A 20,886-nucleotide genomic window follows, 5' to 3' on the forward strand; every position below is an offset into this window, starting at 1 on the left:
TGGTGCTAAGTGTTCAGGGAGTTATAAATGAGGGTATGCCAAACAATTATTGAAAAGCACCATATTATTGTGAGGCAGAAAATGTCAATCGTGGTAAGTAACGGGTCATGTTCACGTTCATATTTTGATTGATTAAGATAAGGCCGCAACAGGAATGAACTAGACAGTAGATGGACGATTTTTGCATAGAACCCTTTGCCCCTAGCTTTTGGTGTAAGTTTCAGTTGTGTGGCACTGTACTGTTGAATAATCTGTTAGTTCATTAATACTCCATTTGCCTTTGGTTTGATGCAGCACTGATCTGTGGGACTAAGAACATGTTTCTGAGTACTGTTTGATGTAAAACCTGGTTTGATGATTGATTGATTAATAGAGAGTATGGAAGTTTTTATTGGACTCTAATAGTTGTCACTCACAGAGGAGAATCCACAAATGTGTACCATGATCCACAAATATTTCACTATCCACAAACATGTACTTTTTTATTTGTGTTGTGTAAAGTCATATCCACAAAAATACAGAGTGATTTGGAAATATGCATATTCTGTAAACATGTATTTTAATTTCACAAAAAAACATGATATAGGTTTTACAAATGTAAATGGTTTCACCACAAAAATACATGTAAAGTCATATTTACACATTTGTGGGTCCATTTGTACATGTGAAATGGGTTTTGCATATTTGTGGAATGCTTCCTGTCAGTTTATGGGCCACATGACATTTTTTACTTCCCTCCTGTTGATCTGTAGAAAAAATCCACAAATGTGATGTGTGGTTACTAGCTACACCAGCAGGTGGTGATATTCCCTGCCAGGGGCTGACGGAAGTACAGTTTGTACTGGAGGAAGGCTAAAACAAGAGTCTACCTAGCATCTGCATCCGTACAACAAGCAGAAGGACAATGGTCTGGCTTCAACAATAAAAAAACAATAAAACAAGAAAAAAGTTGTGTTTGTGCTCATATCAGGCACACACCCACAGGCCTTCCATTGTGACCAGAGTTGACTTGTCCTCAACTTTTCCCTAGTAAAAATAAAAATTACACTTAAGTATACTTTAAATAAGTGCATTTAAAGCACATTATTGCTTTTTTGTATTAAATTTAAATTTAAAATTAAAAGTGTATTTACTTTATGTTTTCATGCAATGTCTTAAAGCGTACTTTAATCTAGCTGTATTTAAATACTCTTATATGTACATTCATATGCAGTACCTTTATACTGTAAAAACTGTAAAACAAGTAAAGTTCCTTTAAGCACACTTAAATCATTTTACATAAAAGTATGCTTTAAATACAGTGGGATGCAGTATTCTGAAGTGGGCTTTATAGAATACATGTGAAAATGTATTTAATACAATTTTACATAGCTTTCTTTAAATACTCTTGAGAGACAATACCAATGTGTGTAATACAAATATCTGTTTTACTAAGTATAATGTAAATAAATACAATAGTAGTGTACTTTGAATTCATTGTGGTACTACACTATTTGAATGAACTTAAAGTGAATTTTAATCAAGTTGTATTTAATTGCACTTAATAAAAAGTAATTCAACATACAGTAGGTTGGTATTTGAGTTGCAATTTAATGTAGTCATTACAAGTGTATTATATGTTAATTACAAAGAGTGAACAAAAGGTGCATTAGTTTTAAGGTAAAGCTGCAATAAAAAACAAAAATGATGAACTTTGTCAGTAGTTTTCTTTTATGCAATCCCTTCTAGTTCATACAATAGACCATCTTGTAAAACAATCCATTGTATTCAGGAAGGGCTTGTCACATCCTGCCTGGACTTTCTGTTTGTTCTTTGGACTCTGTGTTTTTGTGTTCCTTGGGGTTTCCTGTGTTACACTTCTGTTGTCAAGTCCTTCTGGTCATATGGTTTTGCTTGTTAAGATTTTGGCGGTGGGTTTAGAGGACTGCATTATTAGTTAGCTTGTAGTGTTGTGTACTTAAGTTTATGTAATTCTGGGATGGTTTGATTTATGCTGGGTTGTGATTTAGATTATTGTGTTTTCTGGGTTTTGGTTTTCTGTTTCCCTTGTGTGTTCCTTCACTCCTCCTATGTTCATGTACTCCTCCTTGCACCTGCCGTGCATTTGTCCTTATTAGCGCTGCCCTGCTCTCAGTGTCTTCTCAGCCTATCAGCTCCCAGTCTGCCCCTGTGTCTTGTCACCTGTTCCTCGTTGTCTGATTAGTTTAGTTTGTATTTAAGGTCTGGTTTTCAGCTGGGCCTTGTTGGATCATTTGTTCTGTTTGGTTCTGTTTTGCCCTGTTCTGTCCTGACCATTGCAAGAATAAAGAAGGTTTTCGTCAACTCTGCATGTCGGTCTCTGCATTTGGGTCCATTCCTGCTACTCCACATGACAGAGCTTCTTCTGCTCTTTGCTATATTTTTGAAAGTCTTGTGGTTTTTACAAATATTTTGCGATGCAGTTGTAACGCAATTACACTTTCAAGAAAATCCCAAAACTAAACTAAATTTGTACGAATGATTTTATTTCTGTCCGTCAGAGAATGTAGCAGAGTGTAATTGGAGATGTTTGTCAATGAATATTAAATGTATGAAACTAAATTTAAGCCTCAGAGTAAAGTTGCCTCATATGAGTCAAGAACAGCTATCAACTGTCTTGGCATAATTCTGCATAATACCTTTCAGAAATGAAGTTATGATTAAGTTTTTAGCTTTTTCTGTCATCAGGCTTGAAAATAATTCCGCAAGTCTTTGTGTACAATCGGAACTACCCTTAAAACCCTCAATAAACCTAAACTTACTATAAACATATACTACAATACAGTGAAACAGCAAAATCCAGGACTGCTCCTAAATTACTGTTGTACAAATGTCAGCCTCTGCTGGTCTTTCTAAGTCAGTGCAGTCAGTACATTTAGCCCTTGATCCTCTGGTAATGACAGCTCACAAACGCACAGTCTGCAGTAACAGAAGGAATGTCCTACTGGCTGACAGGCTGGCCACTACAGTTACACATACACATAAATTTTGTGTAAATGTGAATCGGATGTAACTGCACACCAAAATTCTTTTTCCTACAATGCACTGTTAGAGATGGGAATGATTTAATATTGTCCAAATTATGCATACTCTAAATAGCTGAGTAGTTTTGGTCTGCATATTTGTGTCTGAGCATGTCTGTACATATCCACAAGAGGTCAGCATTTATCTTTCAACAATTACTGTACATTCAGTTGTTTTACATCATTTAATAATCCTCCACATTTCAAATATAGAAGATGCCAATCTGATGTTACGGTGCACAATCTTGTGAACATCACTGCCAGCCTGTCTGGCCAATGTTATGTTCTAAAATGTGTTTTTAATCTAATAGATGATCAAATACTGCAGTGAGAAATTGATGCAGGAAGGGGGCACTATATACACTCATTTCCAGCTGATAAATTAATATGAAGAATTTACATGTTGTGCATTTCTCATTTTCAGTGACTCACGTAGTTGTAACAACTTCATTGTACAACATCCCAGGACAAACTGTGTGTCCCCACTGCCAGTAGACAGTGGTCACCCAAATAGAGCCCCTGTATGTCATAATATATATATAAACCATAGAGCTGAAACTATAAAGGAAACATTAAAACCCATTTAAAAAGTAGAAAGTAATCATTCACTGTGTTTCCTCTTACAACCTGCCCAGGGCTGTAGTGGTAAATGAAAGCTTGGGTAAACCTTACTACAGACAGTCTATTGTGGCTGTGAGGCCTCATGGATGGATAGATGGACAAATCAGTCTCTATCTTAAAAACAAATCTCGATTCTCACACTGTTTATATGCTTCTTAATATAGATTAATGTTTGTACAATAACAAAATAACAAAACTGACTCATGGGGAATTAATTTGCTCAAACTTAAAGCCAAATCAAGACAACAGTTTGACTTATAGATGAATCATTCAGATGAATGATGAATCAGCATTTTATGTTTCATAATAACATAAACTTTCTGTCAATTGTAGTGCTGAGTCTACTGACAGTTATTGAGGTCAACAACCTTTAAACAGCTTAAGAAAACATCATGTCAATTGAATTATTGTGTAGTGTTAGTACTGTATTCAAATTCAATCTCATGCTTTGACTTTTGTTTGTTGGGATGTTATTTAGTTTATATTTGGATAACAGACTGTGCCTTTTTACCCAGACAGTAATTCATCTAGACACAGTTGTAAGTTAGACTTTAAGAGTTTTCTCTGCCTCCTGTTGAATTTGTTCATGTCTCTCCTCACCTGACACCTAGACTGCTTCTATGTGTTTCGCTTCCTCCTTAAACTTTTTCATTAAATCTTGAATCAGTTGCACCTTCTTCCTTCTTGAATCAGTTCTTTACTTTCTCCTTGTTTTTCTTTCAACACCATTTCTCCCTGCAATTCATCCTCTCTCTGACAGAGCATGAAGCAGAACTTTAACCTGTATGGTGTTAATTACAGTAATTGTGGACAAATGATACACAGTGGGAATGCATCAGCAGTCAAGCTATCCAAACTATCAAGCTACATTAACATAAAAGTAATGTAAATTAATAACTCTAGATAAACTGGGTGGTTAAACATCACTAATGTCAATTTAAAAAACTTACTTTGCTGTATTTTGTCTGACTGATTATTATTTGATGCCGCACATGTCAGTTAATATCATATATCAGTGACATATGAAATTCTGTGGCAGGATCAGGACACAAAGTCATTTACAAGCCAATTACACTATCCTGATCATGAATTGGGAAGGGTAACTCACCTTATCTGTAGCCCATAAAAGCATTTCATGCTCTACAACATTATTTTGATTTTCTTTACTACTAAATACTATACTAGTATTTTGAGTACTGAAGGCATTGCATCACTTATTCAATTGTAACTTTGTTAAGGACTAGTTATTTGGTGGCTGTTTCCCTCTGTCAGGAAAAAATCAGAGATAAGATATGAATACTGATATGTAATGACAAATGATAAGGCATGGGAGATTATATATATCACACACTGGGAAACTTAATTATTAACACAATAATAACATAATTATTAACTGATGAACATACAGTACCAATAAAATGTAAACTAATTTTGAGGTGTCTGCTATGGTATTGAGTTGCCTTGTTTGTCGAGAGCTGGAAGGATGCTGGTGAGTTTTGGCAGCCAACTTTGTTCTCTGGTGTGCTTAATATTTGTCTTGACTTTTATTATTGTGATTTAGTGCTTTTTGTTATTTTTAGATATTTCTTTTATACTGTTCTGTCCATTTTGTCTGCTTTGAATGGGTGTTTTTTGAATTTTATATTCAGTGCAATATACTGTACAATACACTGTTTCCACTGAATTTTGGGCCATATTAACAGTGATGGATTCAATTATTGTACTTTTGTATGAACTGATGTACATTTGAATGGTGATGCATAGTTTAGGAAAAACATACAACAAACTCCATAGTCAGTAACAACAAATCTTGGAACTAAACTGAACGAAGTGATTCGAATCAACCAAGTGATTCAGGATTTCCACCTCTAATGTGTGGGCATACTGAAGGCCTAATAATATTCAAATTGAATCCAGCCAGGCATCAGTTTCATGGTTTCTGTTGATTATTGTTGTCCCTAAAACAAGCTCACAGGTGTGTTACCATCAACAAGTGGACTGCTGTGGTACAATGGACCATGATGAATTGTGGAATTCACTTGCTCTGAATATTGCTTTGAAGTGGTACTGGGATGTTTACATCACATTCACCTATCACCTCAATTCTATTCCTTAAATGCAATCCACTGCTGGACCATGGACATTAGAAAGCCAACTGCTTTGTCTTCCCCATTATATTGAGTGTGAGGTCAGGCCCCATGATACTTTGCAGAGCAGTTCATTTGGTGCATTTTAAGTTCAATTCCCTACGGCACCTCCCCTTGGGAGAATCCCTTTCACCATGTTTGCGTTTCAATACTCTGAAAACTCAAGATGACTTTGATGAGATCGACCCTTTGAAGGCCGAGGGAGCAATTAAACAATGACGTAGATGCTTCACATTCACCGCACAATGCATGTTTGAGAGAACCAGCAACAAATTTTACATACCACCTTCGTTTAGAAAAACTGGACATAAATACAATATATTTTTGACAATGATGAAATCACCTGATGATTACATATTGCAATAATTTGCTGAAAACACCATTTCTTATTTGACATTAATTGGTATGAGTTAAAGGCAGTGCACAGACACTTACTGTAAACAGCTGTTTCACGATTCATTATAAATAGTATTTGTGTAGTCTGCTAGACGTCTCCAGAGACATCTCTTCATGAACATGGCAACTAATGCAGTCTCCTTAAAGCTGTCTGAGTTCTGGGAATTGTCTGCCTTGGCCTGGTTTGCCCAGACGGAAGCGCAGTTTGCGCTTTGGGAGATCACCGCAGATGCCACACAATATTATTATGTGGTGTCAGCCCTCAGGAGTTCAACAACAACCAGAGTGGTGAGCTTCCTCAAAAACCCTCCGGTGGAGGATAAATTTGAAATGCTAAAGGCTCAGTTCAAATCCTTTGAACTTTCTGATGCTGAGTGGGCTGGCCAGCTCTTTTCTCTTCAATGACTCGGTGACAGCAAGTTGTCTGAACTTATGGGAGCTTATAAACCGGACTTCCTCTTCCTCCAACTGTTTCTCTGACAGCTACCCTCTACAGGCTGCTCTGGCCACCACCGCCATCACTGACTGCTGGGCTCTTCCTAGTGGGACAACAACACAGCATGGCCGTGCTGTTTCCAGCCTAGGCTTTTTCATCATTGACTGGAGATGTCACAGTCGCCACCTCAGCAGCAGCTCCCCCATGGCAATGAACCACCGGCCTGTGTTTTTACCACAAAGTTTGGTCCCAAAGCCAAGCGGTGCCGATCTCCTTTCAGTTTCATCACAATGGGAAATGTTGAGGCCAGCTCTCATTAGTGGCCATGCGCGTTGGCCGAGCAGCCTGGCCCTACCAAGCCTGGAGAGTTTGGCCTAACATGGGCAGCGCGCCTATCGAGGCCGCCTCCTGGGACAGAGCCCCCCACAATTGGGGAATGGACCAGGGCTGGGCCGCCAACATCTAGGTCATCTCTGTGTACCACAGCGCTGAATGGCAGTCTAGGGCTATCAGGATGACCAACATCTGCTCTTGTCTCACTCTCTCCAGCAGTGGGGGAATGAGATAAAGAGTGGGAAAGGTCTAAATCAGCCTCCTTGGCTATGGCGCATGTTCAAACATGTCCACCCCCAAGGGTGGATTGTCTTGTGGCGTCAGGGAGAACCAGAGTGAGCAGCGAGTGTTGTTTCAACTGACGAACTGGTCCACTTCCACTCTCCTGAACTGGTTCCAAATCTGCCTCTCGACATGAGGTCAGCGCCCCTTTTTTCCACACCAGGAATATGGAGGGCTCTCAGAGACATGAGGTGTTCTGAGGCCCACACCAACAGGGCCATTATCAACAGGGCTGCAGATTGGACTGATGTAGGCAACCGTGGTGTGGTTGTCTGTTCTCACCAACACGTGTCTCCCCTTGACCAGAGTCAAGAAGTGTTGGAGAACCAGGAGCATTACCTGAAGTTCAAGGAGGTTGATGTGTCATTTTTCCCCTGAAGGCCACATCACCTATCGCTCTCCCGAGACTGGTGCATCCCCACCCCTTCGGGGACACATCTGTGAACACTGCAATGTAGGAGGTCACTTGACCCAGCGGTGTTCCTGCCAAGAGATGCTATGGAGACCCCTAATAATGCAGGTCCTCCAGCACTGATGGGGGAACATTCACCAAGGGGTGCTTGTGCCTCTTGAGATCTAAGCGCAGGCTGGCGATCCACTGTTGCAGATGGCGCATGTGCAGGAGCCCCAGTGGAACAACTGGATGGCCCGCTGCCATAAGCCCCAATGCCTGCATGACAGTCAAAGCTGTCACTGCCACTCCCTGCTGCAGTCTGAGGACTGCCTGCTGCAGGGCTGTCCGTCTGGTTTCCAACAGAACGACTCGCACCCTGAACAAGTCGAGCATGACTCCCAAATACTCAGCCTGCTGGTGTGACTGGGGGGTGCTCTTCTTCCAGTTGATGGCAACACAAACCTGGCTGCTTGGAAAATGGACCATTCTCACTGGCCATGACAATGAGGTCATTTAAGTAGAAGAAGACTTTCATGCCTCAATCACACAGAGGTTGCACCACGTTCAGTGTTTTTATTAAAACATTTTCAACATGTGAACACACACACAAATCTATCTCCTCTTGGGAGGATAGATTTATCTCCTTGATGCCAGAGAACGGAGGAGGAACACAGCAGAACTGAAGAGAATAACCCAGAAAAAGCTGAATATTCAACAGGCTGCTTCTCTCTCTTGATAGCTCCAGATAAGATTAGATAAGATAATAAGAACAAATCTTTACTTATCAGGTAAAGCTGACTAAGCATGCATGCTCATCTCTGCATTGCAATTCTTCATATTTAGTTCAACACATTCAATGTTGGGAGCTGCTCAGTGAAGAAGAAAATACACATTTGGGTAGAGACTTGATAATCAAGTGATGTCTGGGAACAACTCCTTGATCAACAAGATGCCAACTGTGTGTCTTTCCTGCCTTTGACCCCTGCTGATTTTACCTTTTTGATCCTGCAGCAACCCCACCTGTTTTTGCCCCCTTGATTTCACCTACTTGAGAGTTCCCCCCCTTACTACGCTGCCTTGATCCTGTATGCAAATGCCCTACCTCCCTACCTTTTGTTTGATCTTATGGTATAAAGTGTTTCCATCCCCTCTGCTCTGAGTCAGTCTACTGTATCAGACCAGCTCTGTGTCAGTAAGCTGACCGCATTTCCGGAATGCTATTAAACCACTTCCACCACAGCAAACTTTGAACAAGGACTTGAGTGACTTTCTTCAACATCAGTAAAACCACAGCCTTCTACTGTAGCCACTGGGCAGTTTGTGGCTCAGTGGTGCCTTAATAGTAGTTGTAGAGAGAAAGTAGTTCTCCTGTATTTGTGGCTGTTTAGTCATTACTTGTCCCTGGTTTATATGGACACACCGATGGGGTCAAGCAAGGACCTAGTGGGAGGGGGGCTTGGCATAAAAGGATGGGAGGGTATAGGGGTGTTAGACAGGGAGACACTCTCAGGCAGCATGCTGGGCATGGTGCCCTGCTTCCCTATTGCCGGCCTCTTGGCACTTAGACTGGCAACAGCATGCTGTGACTTCATCCTAGCAAAAGCATCTAAGATTTTGGCTGTCTGCCATGGTGTCCCCAGCCAATCGGGGCACACACAGTGCCAGATCACTCCAGAGGTAGCCAATAGTAAGTCTGGATGTGCTTAGTGTCATCCCTCTCAGATATGAATTCCTTTAAACCCACAAGGTACACAAATGCAGACACAAACACGAAGCTCTAATTCAGAGTGTGCACACATTTACAGAGTCTCTGTGTATGGATGGAAAGGAGAAGAGATACAAAAACAGTCTCTGTTTGTGTTTTCAAGTGAATGTACCTCTGTATACTCTTCAGTAAGTCCAGTTCAGACCTGTCAGCATCTTCAAATCACCACACATCTAGTGTTTCACATAAAGGTGGCAGGTCACCACTGCTGCATTTAGATATTTGTCTCCCTCTTGTGGACAATCTGAATAATGCAGGGGGTGTTGGTATTGTGAAAGGGTATACTGTAGTACCAAGTATATCACTGAAGAATAAATACAGTTTTATAGCAGTATATATAATTTTAATCCATGAGGAAAATTATGACAAACATTGTTGTTCATATTTGAATCTTTATTTTCTAAATGCAAGAACAAATCCAGTGATAGAATATTTGTTTGTGACATTGATATTTCAAAGTCAGAATTTACAGCTTCATTTATTTATTTTTTTCCTTTCTTACACATATACATGCCACACCAACTATAAAGCTGAAACATAAAAAGAAATCAATATAGTATCAACAAATTCTATATACTAAAATGAGAGAAAAAAACAATAAAATGAAAATGAGTTCACCAGACTTTAAAGCTATTCCGGCCATGTGCTGTCAAAAGTCCACATTAAGATCATGAAATTGGAGTTGTCCTGTGGTCATCATCACTTAGTCTAAAAGGGAAAAAAACCCCACAGGGAATGTGTCAGGATCTGGTGAAAGTTTTTTCTTGCATAAAAGTATATTAAAAAAAAGTTTAATTTAAACTACAGAAAAATATCAATATTGATAAAGTTTAGAATAATGACAATAGTAAAAATTGCAGAGATAACAAAACCATACAAGTGAGATTACATACTGTACAGTGAGATTACCTTAAAATACCAAAAGTACTTCAGCTCCTGTATCTCACCTTGATCATTGTAGCCAAGACACCATAGACCATGGAGATGAGGAAAAACAGGAGGAACATGAAAGCCATATACCAGCTTTCCACTCCTAAGTCCTGGTTAACATTGGCATGCATGATGTCATCTAAGAAACCGCAGTTCTCCAAGATTTCTGTGACAGAATTAAAATGAGATCTGTCAGTGTTGTTACTGACTCACAAATGTGTGAAATAGGTGGTTAGGTATGTGAAAAATGAATGTGCAAGAAAGATGTGGATCAGTGGACTAACTGGCACCTGGTTTAGATATATTCAGGGCTAGAATGATGGTTGTATGTGTCACCCTGCAGGTGTGGACCACCCCGGATAACCAGTTGGATTGGGACAGATGAAGGCGACTTCGGATGCTGAACTTTCTGTCTTGGCCTCTGTGGGGTTGGCTGGTGCTGTAGTCCAACAGCTCCCAGGTGTCATCAAGGAACCAAGTGATGTTAATGGAAGCAGGACTGAAGCCGAACACCAGGCAATTAAGTTCACCAGAGCCCTCAAGCAAGGTGGCTGAGGGTTGGGTGGGTGTCACAGTGGCTGGAGAATAAAGTCATACATGGTCATGGAGGAAGAAAAATCATGGAATACTTATAAAGTAGGAGAGTAAGAAAAAAATCTTGGAATTTGAAAAAAACAACTGCTTTTTAGTAACACTAAACCGGGAAGAATTACAGACTCTTAAGATGTTTTTAACAACACTAGTGGACTGAAATTTTGCTGAATGTTAAGTCTCTGCTCACCATACCCATCCGTTATAGTGCTTTTAAAGGCATTACAGATGACTCATGTCTGACAACACAAGAATAGGTCGATTCCTGGTCCTTGGTTTTAGATGTGTTTAATCTGCTGCTCATTGAAAAACTGCTCCCTGTATTTAATTTCCATACAGGGCTGTTAGTGTACTGAGTTGATGGAGGTCTATGGCCATCCTTCTCCCAGTTCACTATGAATTTAGATGGGAAAAATCCAGAAACTAGGCAAACCAGTGTGAGGATGTCTGACGTAGACAGCTCAGAGACAGTAGGTTGTATTATTTTCACTGTTGGTGGATGTAGCTCTTAAGAAACACAAAGAGAAGACAACAATAAATATTTCTATTTTGGCTCTTTCAATCTCATCATTTAGTCACATTCAGCATCATAGAGAATATAATTTTTAGCTGTTGAGTTTCTCATGCAATCTTGTCTTCTTAAAATATGCTGAACTCTAGAAATTCAGAAACAGCACAAATGAACTGTAAAGATTCAACTTCATGCATTTTACATATAACAATACCTCTGTTTTTGCTGATATGGTCCTCGTAGCCCTGGTTGGAACATTTGTGCTTTTCCTCACAAGACACTTGTTTATATGTGTGCCAATCCTCTACTGACACATTGAGGAAGCTCTGCAAAGTTTCTGTCCCATTCCTGTGACTCACTGGTGGCTCCATATACACATTCGAAGAATATTTGTTCCCACCTACTTTCCTACTTTGGAATATCATTAAGACGAGGGCCAACCAGAAGACAGGTGATAGTCACCTTTCCCTTGTTCTGAAGCTGCTGGACTGGTGGTCCCCAAATATACACACCAACTATTTGGTATGATGGTGGAGTTACTGAAAAAAGACATTAAAGGGGGAGAAATGCAATCATCAAGTAATGAGTAAAGAGAAACATATGTCTCAGATTCTTTAAAGGATGATTCAGAAATAGTGTGAATGTATTCATTTGACAATTAATGCATCTATATGATTATGGAATATGTTTTAATTTTACCTGAGCAGAGGCTGATGGTCTTTTTGACATTTTTATTCAGAGACAGAGAAATCTCCTGATCTCCACTGATGGACATGTAACTGGAGGCCCCGGAGGATAATAACAAGAAACAAAGCAAATGTTCTCTTTTAGATCCTTCACTCTCAAAACACACCTGATTTATATTTTGTCTAGTCCTCTTACCTGGAACATTTATGGTCTTCTCAGTGGATAAGAAGCATGCATGTTCAGCTTTACATTTTAGAGGCTTCATTGTTTTCCACTGACTTATGGAAACTGTCAGACTGCTGATTATATGAGTTGAGTTTGTGGTCTGGATCACTTGGTTATTGGGCAGAGGTTTGTTATTCATAAGCCAGGTCACGTTGGCATCAAAGGCAGTGTGGACCTCACATTTTGCTTTCACTTTAGACGTTGCCATCTCTACTGACTTGAAGCTCCACATGAATGGAAGGAGGAGCTCTTCCGTATACTGCCAGAAAAAAAATGTGTTTGGCCAAAATGTTAATCTCATTGAATTTAGTTTATTACATTTTTGAAATTAAAACTATATGTCAGCAATTTTCATAGTGTGCTGTGACAATAGCTGTACATACTTACTTTCACAAATACTTATGGATTTTGTAAAGTCTTTGTCGTTGTGCGTAGAATTGCATGAAAAATTTGAGCCTTTTTCCCACTCTGATTTATTCGGTCTTCTCCACTCCCTCCACACTCTGCAGCTTCCTTTGGGTTGGCCCAGTGTTTAAGGGTCGGTTGTCCTGTTGCCACGTCACACTCAGTGCGTCTGGAAAGAACTCACTTATGGTGCAAACAAGTTTGACTGCTGAGGTCCTGAATTCGCCTTCCCAAACAGGGTATAATGTGATGTTTAGAGAGACAATTTGTCCTGAAATAGAAAAGAGATTATTATTTATTTTCATGTATTATTCCACATTGTTGGACATTTTTAAAATTTTTAGCTGATTTGATCTCTTTAATTATACATACCTTCAGATTGTAGTCACAATTCTGAGTGTAATATCTTTGTATTTAGGCTAGATGGCAGAGTTGTACGTTTACAGTGTTTGGTATCTTAAAGTCAGGTGGAGATAAGGCTGGAAGTCTGTTGTGCGTATGTTGCAGCATGACAGGGCAGAGTGATTAGGGTTAGCAACAGGCGGAAGCATTGAGTAACACCCAGGTCCCAAAAAAGTACCAAATACAGAAGTGAAACGTGGCACAGAGCAACGATGCATCCCACACACCAGGTGTGAGGTGTGGTTATGCCAGTAAGGGAAACACATTGCACATTTAAATGTTTCATATCAGTTTACATATCTTCACATCACATAGCTTTTACATGGCTCCTTGTGACATTGCTTAAGGTTTTAGTTCTCGAATCTATTAATAATAGACTATTAATAATAGACTCGAGAACTAAATCCCAATTTGCATATTGGGTTGAACATGGTCTGTTGATTCCAGGTGCTGGGGAGGTGACAAGCATAACTGATAAATGTACACAATAAAAAATAGTAAAAAAACAAACAGAAGAAATAATACTGTAATGAGTATTATGTAATGAATGTTTAAAAATAAAACTAGAGATAATAAGAACATTTTCTTAAGAGAGACAAAAGTTGGAGGAACAACATCAATGGTTATCTTCACTTAAACATTTATTTTCAAAAAGACAGAAGATTTTGTGATTAAATTGGAAAAAAGGACAATTGAGATTACTTACATAGTACTTTAAGATTGTAAGAAACAATGCAAGAAAAATTGTTTTTTTTTTGTTGTTTTTTTTTTTTTTTTTACAGAAAGTTCACCTCATTTCATTTGACCTGAAAAGAAAAGAAAGAAATATGTATCAGTAACACTGCATCAAAACGATCACATACTTACTACTTGTCACCATTTAAATGTGTAGTTATTACAAATGTATTATATGACTAATGTATGTATACTCTAGTTAAAATAAAGCTGCATCATTAAATATCATAAACATGAATCCTCAATCTGGCCTGAGCTCTTTATAGGGATGTTCTTCACATTTTATGGAGGACATTTACAGCTGGAATCTAAATATTTATTTTGGATTTCATATGCATCATTGGGTCTACTTTTTTAGAAAATTATTGTTAAATGAAGCATTGCACCATTTCTTTCCCTGACGATTTGAAAAATAAATGCATCGAAGCATGGCACAAACAAAATGTTACAACTGGCTTCTGTTGTAGTTTGCTGCACTTATTTTTTTAGTTTAATTAACTAATGAGAAAACAACTATTTAAGGATAGAATTTAACACACAAGAAAAAGACAAAAAAGAAAAAGAAAACCTGCAAGACATAGTGCAATTTAGTATAAAAGCCCCCAAATCTGAAATAAACATTGTCACTGAGGGGCTCGCGATGTTAAATCTTCGTTGAAGTATGACTCAAAATACCACTAGTTACTACACAGTTGATTCAGTCTATATATAGTCTGTAAACTCTTAATGCTTTACAAATGTGATTTTTATTTTAAGTTTGTAATGCTTGAATGCATGAAAGTGTTCAGGCGTTGCTGTTATTGTATCCGACCCCTGTAAATTAATACATAACCGATAATTGAGATTTTGCTTTTTAGAATTATTCCAAGAATCTAAAATGTAATGTAATAAAAGAGTGATGTAGTGGGTAAAGAGTGACAATTAAAATATTTATTACATCAACAAGATGTTGTCAAACATTCATAATGATTTATGACATTTAGGTGTAGTTGGTAGTTGTGATGTGATAACATTACAATGACTATTACATTTTTAAAATGACAACAAAAGGTGGCTTCTATCAACCCATCTGAGTTATTTCCATAAAATTATTTACCCAGTTGTCTTTCTCTTGTTGAGTTAAATCTGTGCACAACTCTAACATATAAACTCATAATTACCTTGAAAGCAGTGGTTACAATGCTGAACAGCAGACTGATGAGGAAGAGAAGAATGAAAGTGATGGCTGTACTCCCCATGTCATCTTGTTCTTGATCTATATCTGGCTCCGTGGGACAGCTGCCATTGTTGTTCACCTCATCTGGATGCACTGCAATATGTCAATTAATACTTGAGATAATCCACACCCAGCTTTCAACAATAGCTCATGAGACAATTTAATTCCTCATTATCTCAATTATTATTTCTTCTATTTCTCTTAGTAGGATGATATATTCTATAAACTCACAGGTTAGAGTGGATTCAATCATTGAATCAATCAGTCAGTCACGCAATCAATTATAAAGTATAAAAAAGTATCAAGTATAAAAAAGACAACCACAATTTAAAAAAAACAGCTCTGGCATATATCTTATTACTTATTACATTATTATGAGTGTACCATAAGGCCTAATCGTCAAATGTGTCCCTCTAAAATGTTGATTATGTTAATTACAGTGGCCCTAAAAAGATCCTGAATTGCTTTTGAAAGACCCCATTATTGGTGTGGCATGCATTACTTGGCTTGAGAATCAGTATCGTTATAATATGACTGAGAGACCACAGCGACTGAGTCAGACCTTGACAACCATCTCTCTTGTGTTGAGGGTGCAAGACCCAGTAGAGGAAACACATGTACACAAAGACAAGTCACAGAGACAATATTAATAAACTAGCTACAAATAAACATGAATATATAACACATGTTTTTAAAAATATGTAATTATTACCTAAATGTGGTAGGGTGTATGTGGTGTTATTCTAGTAAATACAATATCAGAGGGTGTAATAACTGATGAACTGATATACTGTCATGTCACTATGCTTTAAAACTCAAATATGCTGATATTTTCACCTAATCTATGATGCATTACACTATGACAGCACACATTCAATAAACATGTAGTTCCAAATAAAGACATGAAATGCATGTGACATACAACAACAGTTGCAAAGTGTTTTTTTTTTTATTTTGATTTTAAATCTGCATTAACAAGACAAACACAATGTCATATCACAAGCAACAAACATTAAACAACAAACAGCAGAAGACACAGCAACACAAAATAACATCTAATGGACCTCCATGTTGAGGTTGACCAGATTGGTTTGGGCAGTTGATCCGTGCGCCATGGACCTGACGATGGCTTTAGTTGTGTTTTTCAGAGATTCATGGTAAACTACACAGCTATACACCTTGTCACTGTCCTTCCAATCGTCAAGGCTGAGTGTTAACTGGCCATAGACAGAATAGAATCCATTGCTCTCTACAGGGTTTGTGGTACTGATATCGTAATTTGAGTCTGCTGGCACATCATCAACAAGCCAAGACACCAACACCTCCTTGGGGTAGAAGCCTTTCACAAAGCAAGTCAGGGTCACCGTTTCTTTATTAGCCTGTTCTACTGGAACCAGCATGAACACCGAAGGATGCTGTTCAAGTCCTACTGCAAGCATGAGAAAACAATTAGGCCTCTCGCCACAGATAAAAGTACCTACTGTATGACATCATATACACAAATATACAAAATGACAATGAGAGTCAAACATAGGATTTTAGTATAAAATTGTGGTTTTCCTACCAGTCCTCCTTTCATACACTGTCTTTATCTGTAGATCTGTATGTTGAACAACGCAGACACGTTTTATCCCAGCAGTCCATTCGTCATATGTGATGTCAAGTGGAACGTCAATCAGGCCTTTAAATCCATCAGCGGGGACTGATTCTTCAATCATGCTCTTTCCATTCTCATCCTCCCAAAAAACCTTCGTGACCTGTGGCTTGTTTATCTTGACTTGACATACTAAAGTTCCTTTACTCTCTACAAACATGTCCGTCATTGTGGGGCCTTTGATCTCTACTTCCACATCTAGTACTTCACATCCAGCTGGTTATGTAGAGTGAAGAATTATTTAACAATTATTGAATGAACATGGCTGCAAAAGCATTAGAATTGAAATTGAATTTACATCATTTAAAAAAAAAAAAAGAAATATACTCACTTGGCTCAGGACATGACCCTCCGTAGGTCACAGTTGAATTCACAAATGCGTTTTCATTTTTCAACTTAAACTCACATGTAAACTTAGTGGAATTAGGTCTCAAGTCACTGGTGGGTACCATGAGAAAACTTGCTACACTGTACAGTGTCTTTCCATCGGTGGTCTGGCTTTCCTTAATGGGTGTTTTGATCTCATATACTTTGTCGAAGACATCCCCGTCATCTTTCAGCCATTTGATCTCATATTCTTCTGGTGAGAAATATTTGGCATAGCAGGAGAAGGAAGCCTCGCTTCCATCATCAGTGGAGGCCAGCACTTTAAGAGTTGGCAACTCAAAAACTGCTGAAAAACACACATATACACAAATATATGTATGTGGAAGCCAGGAATAATATATTCATATATGCAGAAGCAGAGGTGAACAGTTTGCTACAATGTCCATTTAATCTATAGACTTTTCTGTACTAGTGTATGTTATGCAACTTTCATGTACACGTGAACATACTGATTACTCTCCTCAAATTAACATTTAACTTGTTACTCAAGTGTGCAGAAAGAGTCAAAAGGAAATTTCCATGGAAAAAAAACAAACAATTATAACATACTTTTGACAGTATATGCTCGCTTCTGCATATACATTGACTGTTCAGGCAAGCAAACACAGATTAAACATTTGTTATGAACAGTGAATGTTAATTAACAACATACAGTGAACGTGAAGGCAGACAGAGATCAAGAAGAACAAGAACTATTATGCAGATAGATGGACAGAAGCAGAACACTTTGCAATAATCTGCTCTTGGACAGGTGAGAGAAAGTCAGCAGCTGAATATACATGAGCAAGCTTCAGCCTTTTTATTCCACCTCACTGTTTGTTTTGCCTGCTAGGCCTACTGATTCTGCAATTAAAAATATCTGAGATTATGTCACACTATTTAATATTTTGACAGTTCTCCAATAATGTTTCTCAGGAAAACCAACAAAGCAAAGTAATAGAAATGAACTGCCTATAGACAAACTACAACAATAACACTGACTTATAACTTTATTATAGTTTCCTTCTCATCTTTTAGTCTTTCATTTTATCTGGTAAAGCACTCGGATCTGCATTTATTGGATGAATTGTGTTATATAAATACATTTATTATAAAATTATTATAACAGCAAGAGTTTTGTAACTTGAATAGTTATTTACTAGTTATTTGACATAAGGTCACCAAATGATTTTGTAAAAAAGCAAAATTCAATTAAATCCAGTATGACATTATCAATCAGTTATTATTCCCAAACTGCATGTACATTTTTGTTGCACAGTTATAAAATATGTTAACAACACTGTCATGCTAAAAACTCTAGTTCAACTATTCTATATCTATATCAACTATTTAAAGTAATTTGTAATAATATATGACATGGGATAAGTCTTACGTGGTTCAGATGGAATAAAGTCGACGGAAGGACTTCCCTCTGAATGTGTCACAGTACACTTATAAGGTGGCTTTGCCTCCCAGTCCTGTCTCCTCACTTGGACTTGACTGACTCCCATATAAAATCCGTCTTTCTGTACTGGAGGATACTGGATGAAGTCCGTCAAGGCAGTCCCACTTTTGGTCCATGAGTAGGTCACTGAGCTGGGTGTGAACTCGGTGGCGAGGCAGCCAAGAGTGACCATGTCTCCAGTCCCAGAGCTACATGATGTCAGGGGAAACAGAGTCGGTGCATGTGGTGTGGCTAAAGAGGGGAAAAGCAGACATGTAATTAACATATCAAAATGAAATTTAATGTCAACATAACAGTTATTTTTCACCAAGCACTGGTTACAACAAAGAGATGTACAATTGAGTTGATACAGTCGTATAACAAAGCACAGCATGAAAACCATTACCTTTTTAAATGGTGAAATTGAAAATATAAAGTTCCCTCCATACGCGGACCTTTGTCACCCGATCCCATTTATTTAGACATTTTATGTTGCACTAAGATTAACATACCTAAATAACATTATTTGTGTGATTTTGTTATTCCATATAGAATAGGTAAATCTCTTTCAATGCATAACTTTAACAACATCTAAAACAATAATTATTTGTAATTTTGAAATTGCAGCACGGATCGGATAAACGGATAAACGACCGATCAACTGACCGTGTTGATTGCAGTCACATTATAAGTGCCAGTAGGAACAATTTGTCACAAAAACATATTTCTTTTGTTTCGATTTAGCGATTATTTATGAGATCAAAGAGTATTCTTACCTGATGAAACAGTTACTGTTGTACCCTTTCCCCAGTAGTCAAAAGCACCGTAGTAGCACAGTGCTGAATCTACTTAACTGTTAGTATAAAAACGCTACATCTACTAATGGCATGCGTAAAAAGTTAACCTTTACATTTAATTAACCCTGTTTTGTTATAAAATTCACTTTAACGACCAAAATATAAATTTGCCAAAAATATCCTTCATCGTATCCTACTGAGAATATCGCTGTTTTGACTTTTCTCATGTTAAAAACACTTTGCTTTACAATACAGAGAAGTTACAGTATAACTTAAACATGACTTTTCACAGTTTGAAACACATCCTGCTGTAGATTTTAAATGGTACATATTTTACCTGATGTTACTGTTATCATAGTGCCTTTTCCCCAGTAGTCAAAAGCCCAGTTGTCACAGTAAAGTAAGTCAATTCACACTTCTCACAAAAACCCATTACTATCTCATTACTTCATGTCATACAATGTGATTCAGGAAACAATTAAAATCACACTAAAATATACAGCAGTTGATAGACTTATGTTAACTGTCTTATGTTAACAGTCAGGAGTTTTAAACTTTTGATCAGTTCTTTGTCAGGCTACAAAATGCTGTTGGCTGTCTTATCACTGGCCAACAGTTGTGACCACCTGAAAATGATTATATATATTTTAATGATGTGATTAGGAATTTCTTTCTTCAATCGGAAATAATAAAAGAACATACCTGAGGTGACGGTGACCATCGTGCCTTTTCCCCAGTAGTCAAAAGCATTGTCACAGTCTAACAAATTGTTAACCACTGCATACAAAAACCTGTTCCCAGCTAACTACACTTTCCATGGAAGCTTATTTCATGACAATCTACCCTCTGACATATTTTCCCCGGCTTTTGCAAATTTGGATTCAGAAGATGAAACAAAAGATGATTTTCACCACCAAAGTTTCAACTGAGTCTACTGTTTATGACGCATTTAACATATTCTAGAAATGAATTAAGTGTGTAGGATCACAACTGGACTTCTTAAAAAAATAAACAGTTTTTAAATCAAAATCTACACATTTAAGAAGAAAACAGGATTGACTTACCTGATGTAATTGTAACCATCGTGCCTTTTCCCCAGTAATCAAAACGACTGTCGCAGTGTAATATGCCAACACATCCAACATACAAAAACAAGCACCTTAAAGATGCCAGTGATGGCACCAAAAACTAATTATGCTATATTAAACAATGCAATTATTACATTTTCATTCTGTAAACAAAAACTTCCTATTTTACCTGCTGTGACCGTCACTGTTGTTCCTTTTCCCCAGTAGTCAAAGTAGTTGTCACAGTGACAGGTTTCAATAGCACTTTAGTACAAAAAATACTTTACAGCTTGTATCATCTAAAAGATTATTGTAATTTTTCAGTAAACTTTACCCTGATCTTCCTTTGCTTTCGCTTCAGAATACACACCAGTTTAAGTACAAAATATATCAACATAAAGTTAATGATAAACCAGACAAATATTGAGTCGTCTTTACTCT

The 20,886-nt window shown here is 37.8% G+C and overlaps 1 pseudogene and 1 gene segment (V, D, J or C); both read right to left on the bottom strand.

The window, feature by feature from the left end:
• Positions 1-9,787: 9,787 nt before the first annotated feature.
• LOC137200847 (Ig heavy chain C region-like) lies at positions 9,788-13,275 on the bottom strand (annotated as a pseudogene).
• A 2,772-nt stretch (positions 13,276-16,047) lies between these two features.
• On the bottom strand, positions 16,048-20,195 carry LOC137200846 (Ig mu chain C region membrane-bound form-like). The segment is given in 5 exon segments: positions 16,048-16,546; positions 16,682-16,987; positions 17,103-17,444; positions 18,531-18,833; positions 20,081-20,195. Coding segments are annotated over 5 exon segments (1,344 nt in total).
• Between the last annotated feature and the right edge of the window lie 691 nt (positions 20,196-20,886).

The sequence above is a fragment of the Thunnus thynnus genome, chromosome 17 (genome assembly GCF_963924715.1).
Source record: "Thunnus thynnus chromosome 17, fThuThy2.1, whole genome shotgun sequence".
NCBI lineage: Eukaryota > Metazoa > Chordata > Actinopteri > Scombriformes > Scombridae > Thunnus > Thunnus thynnus.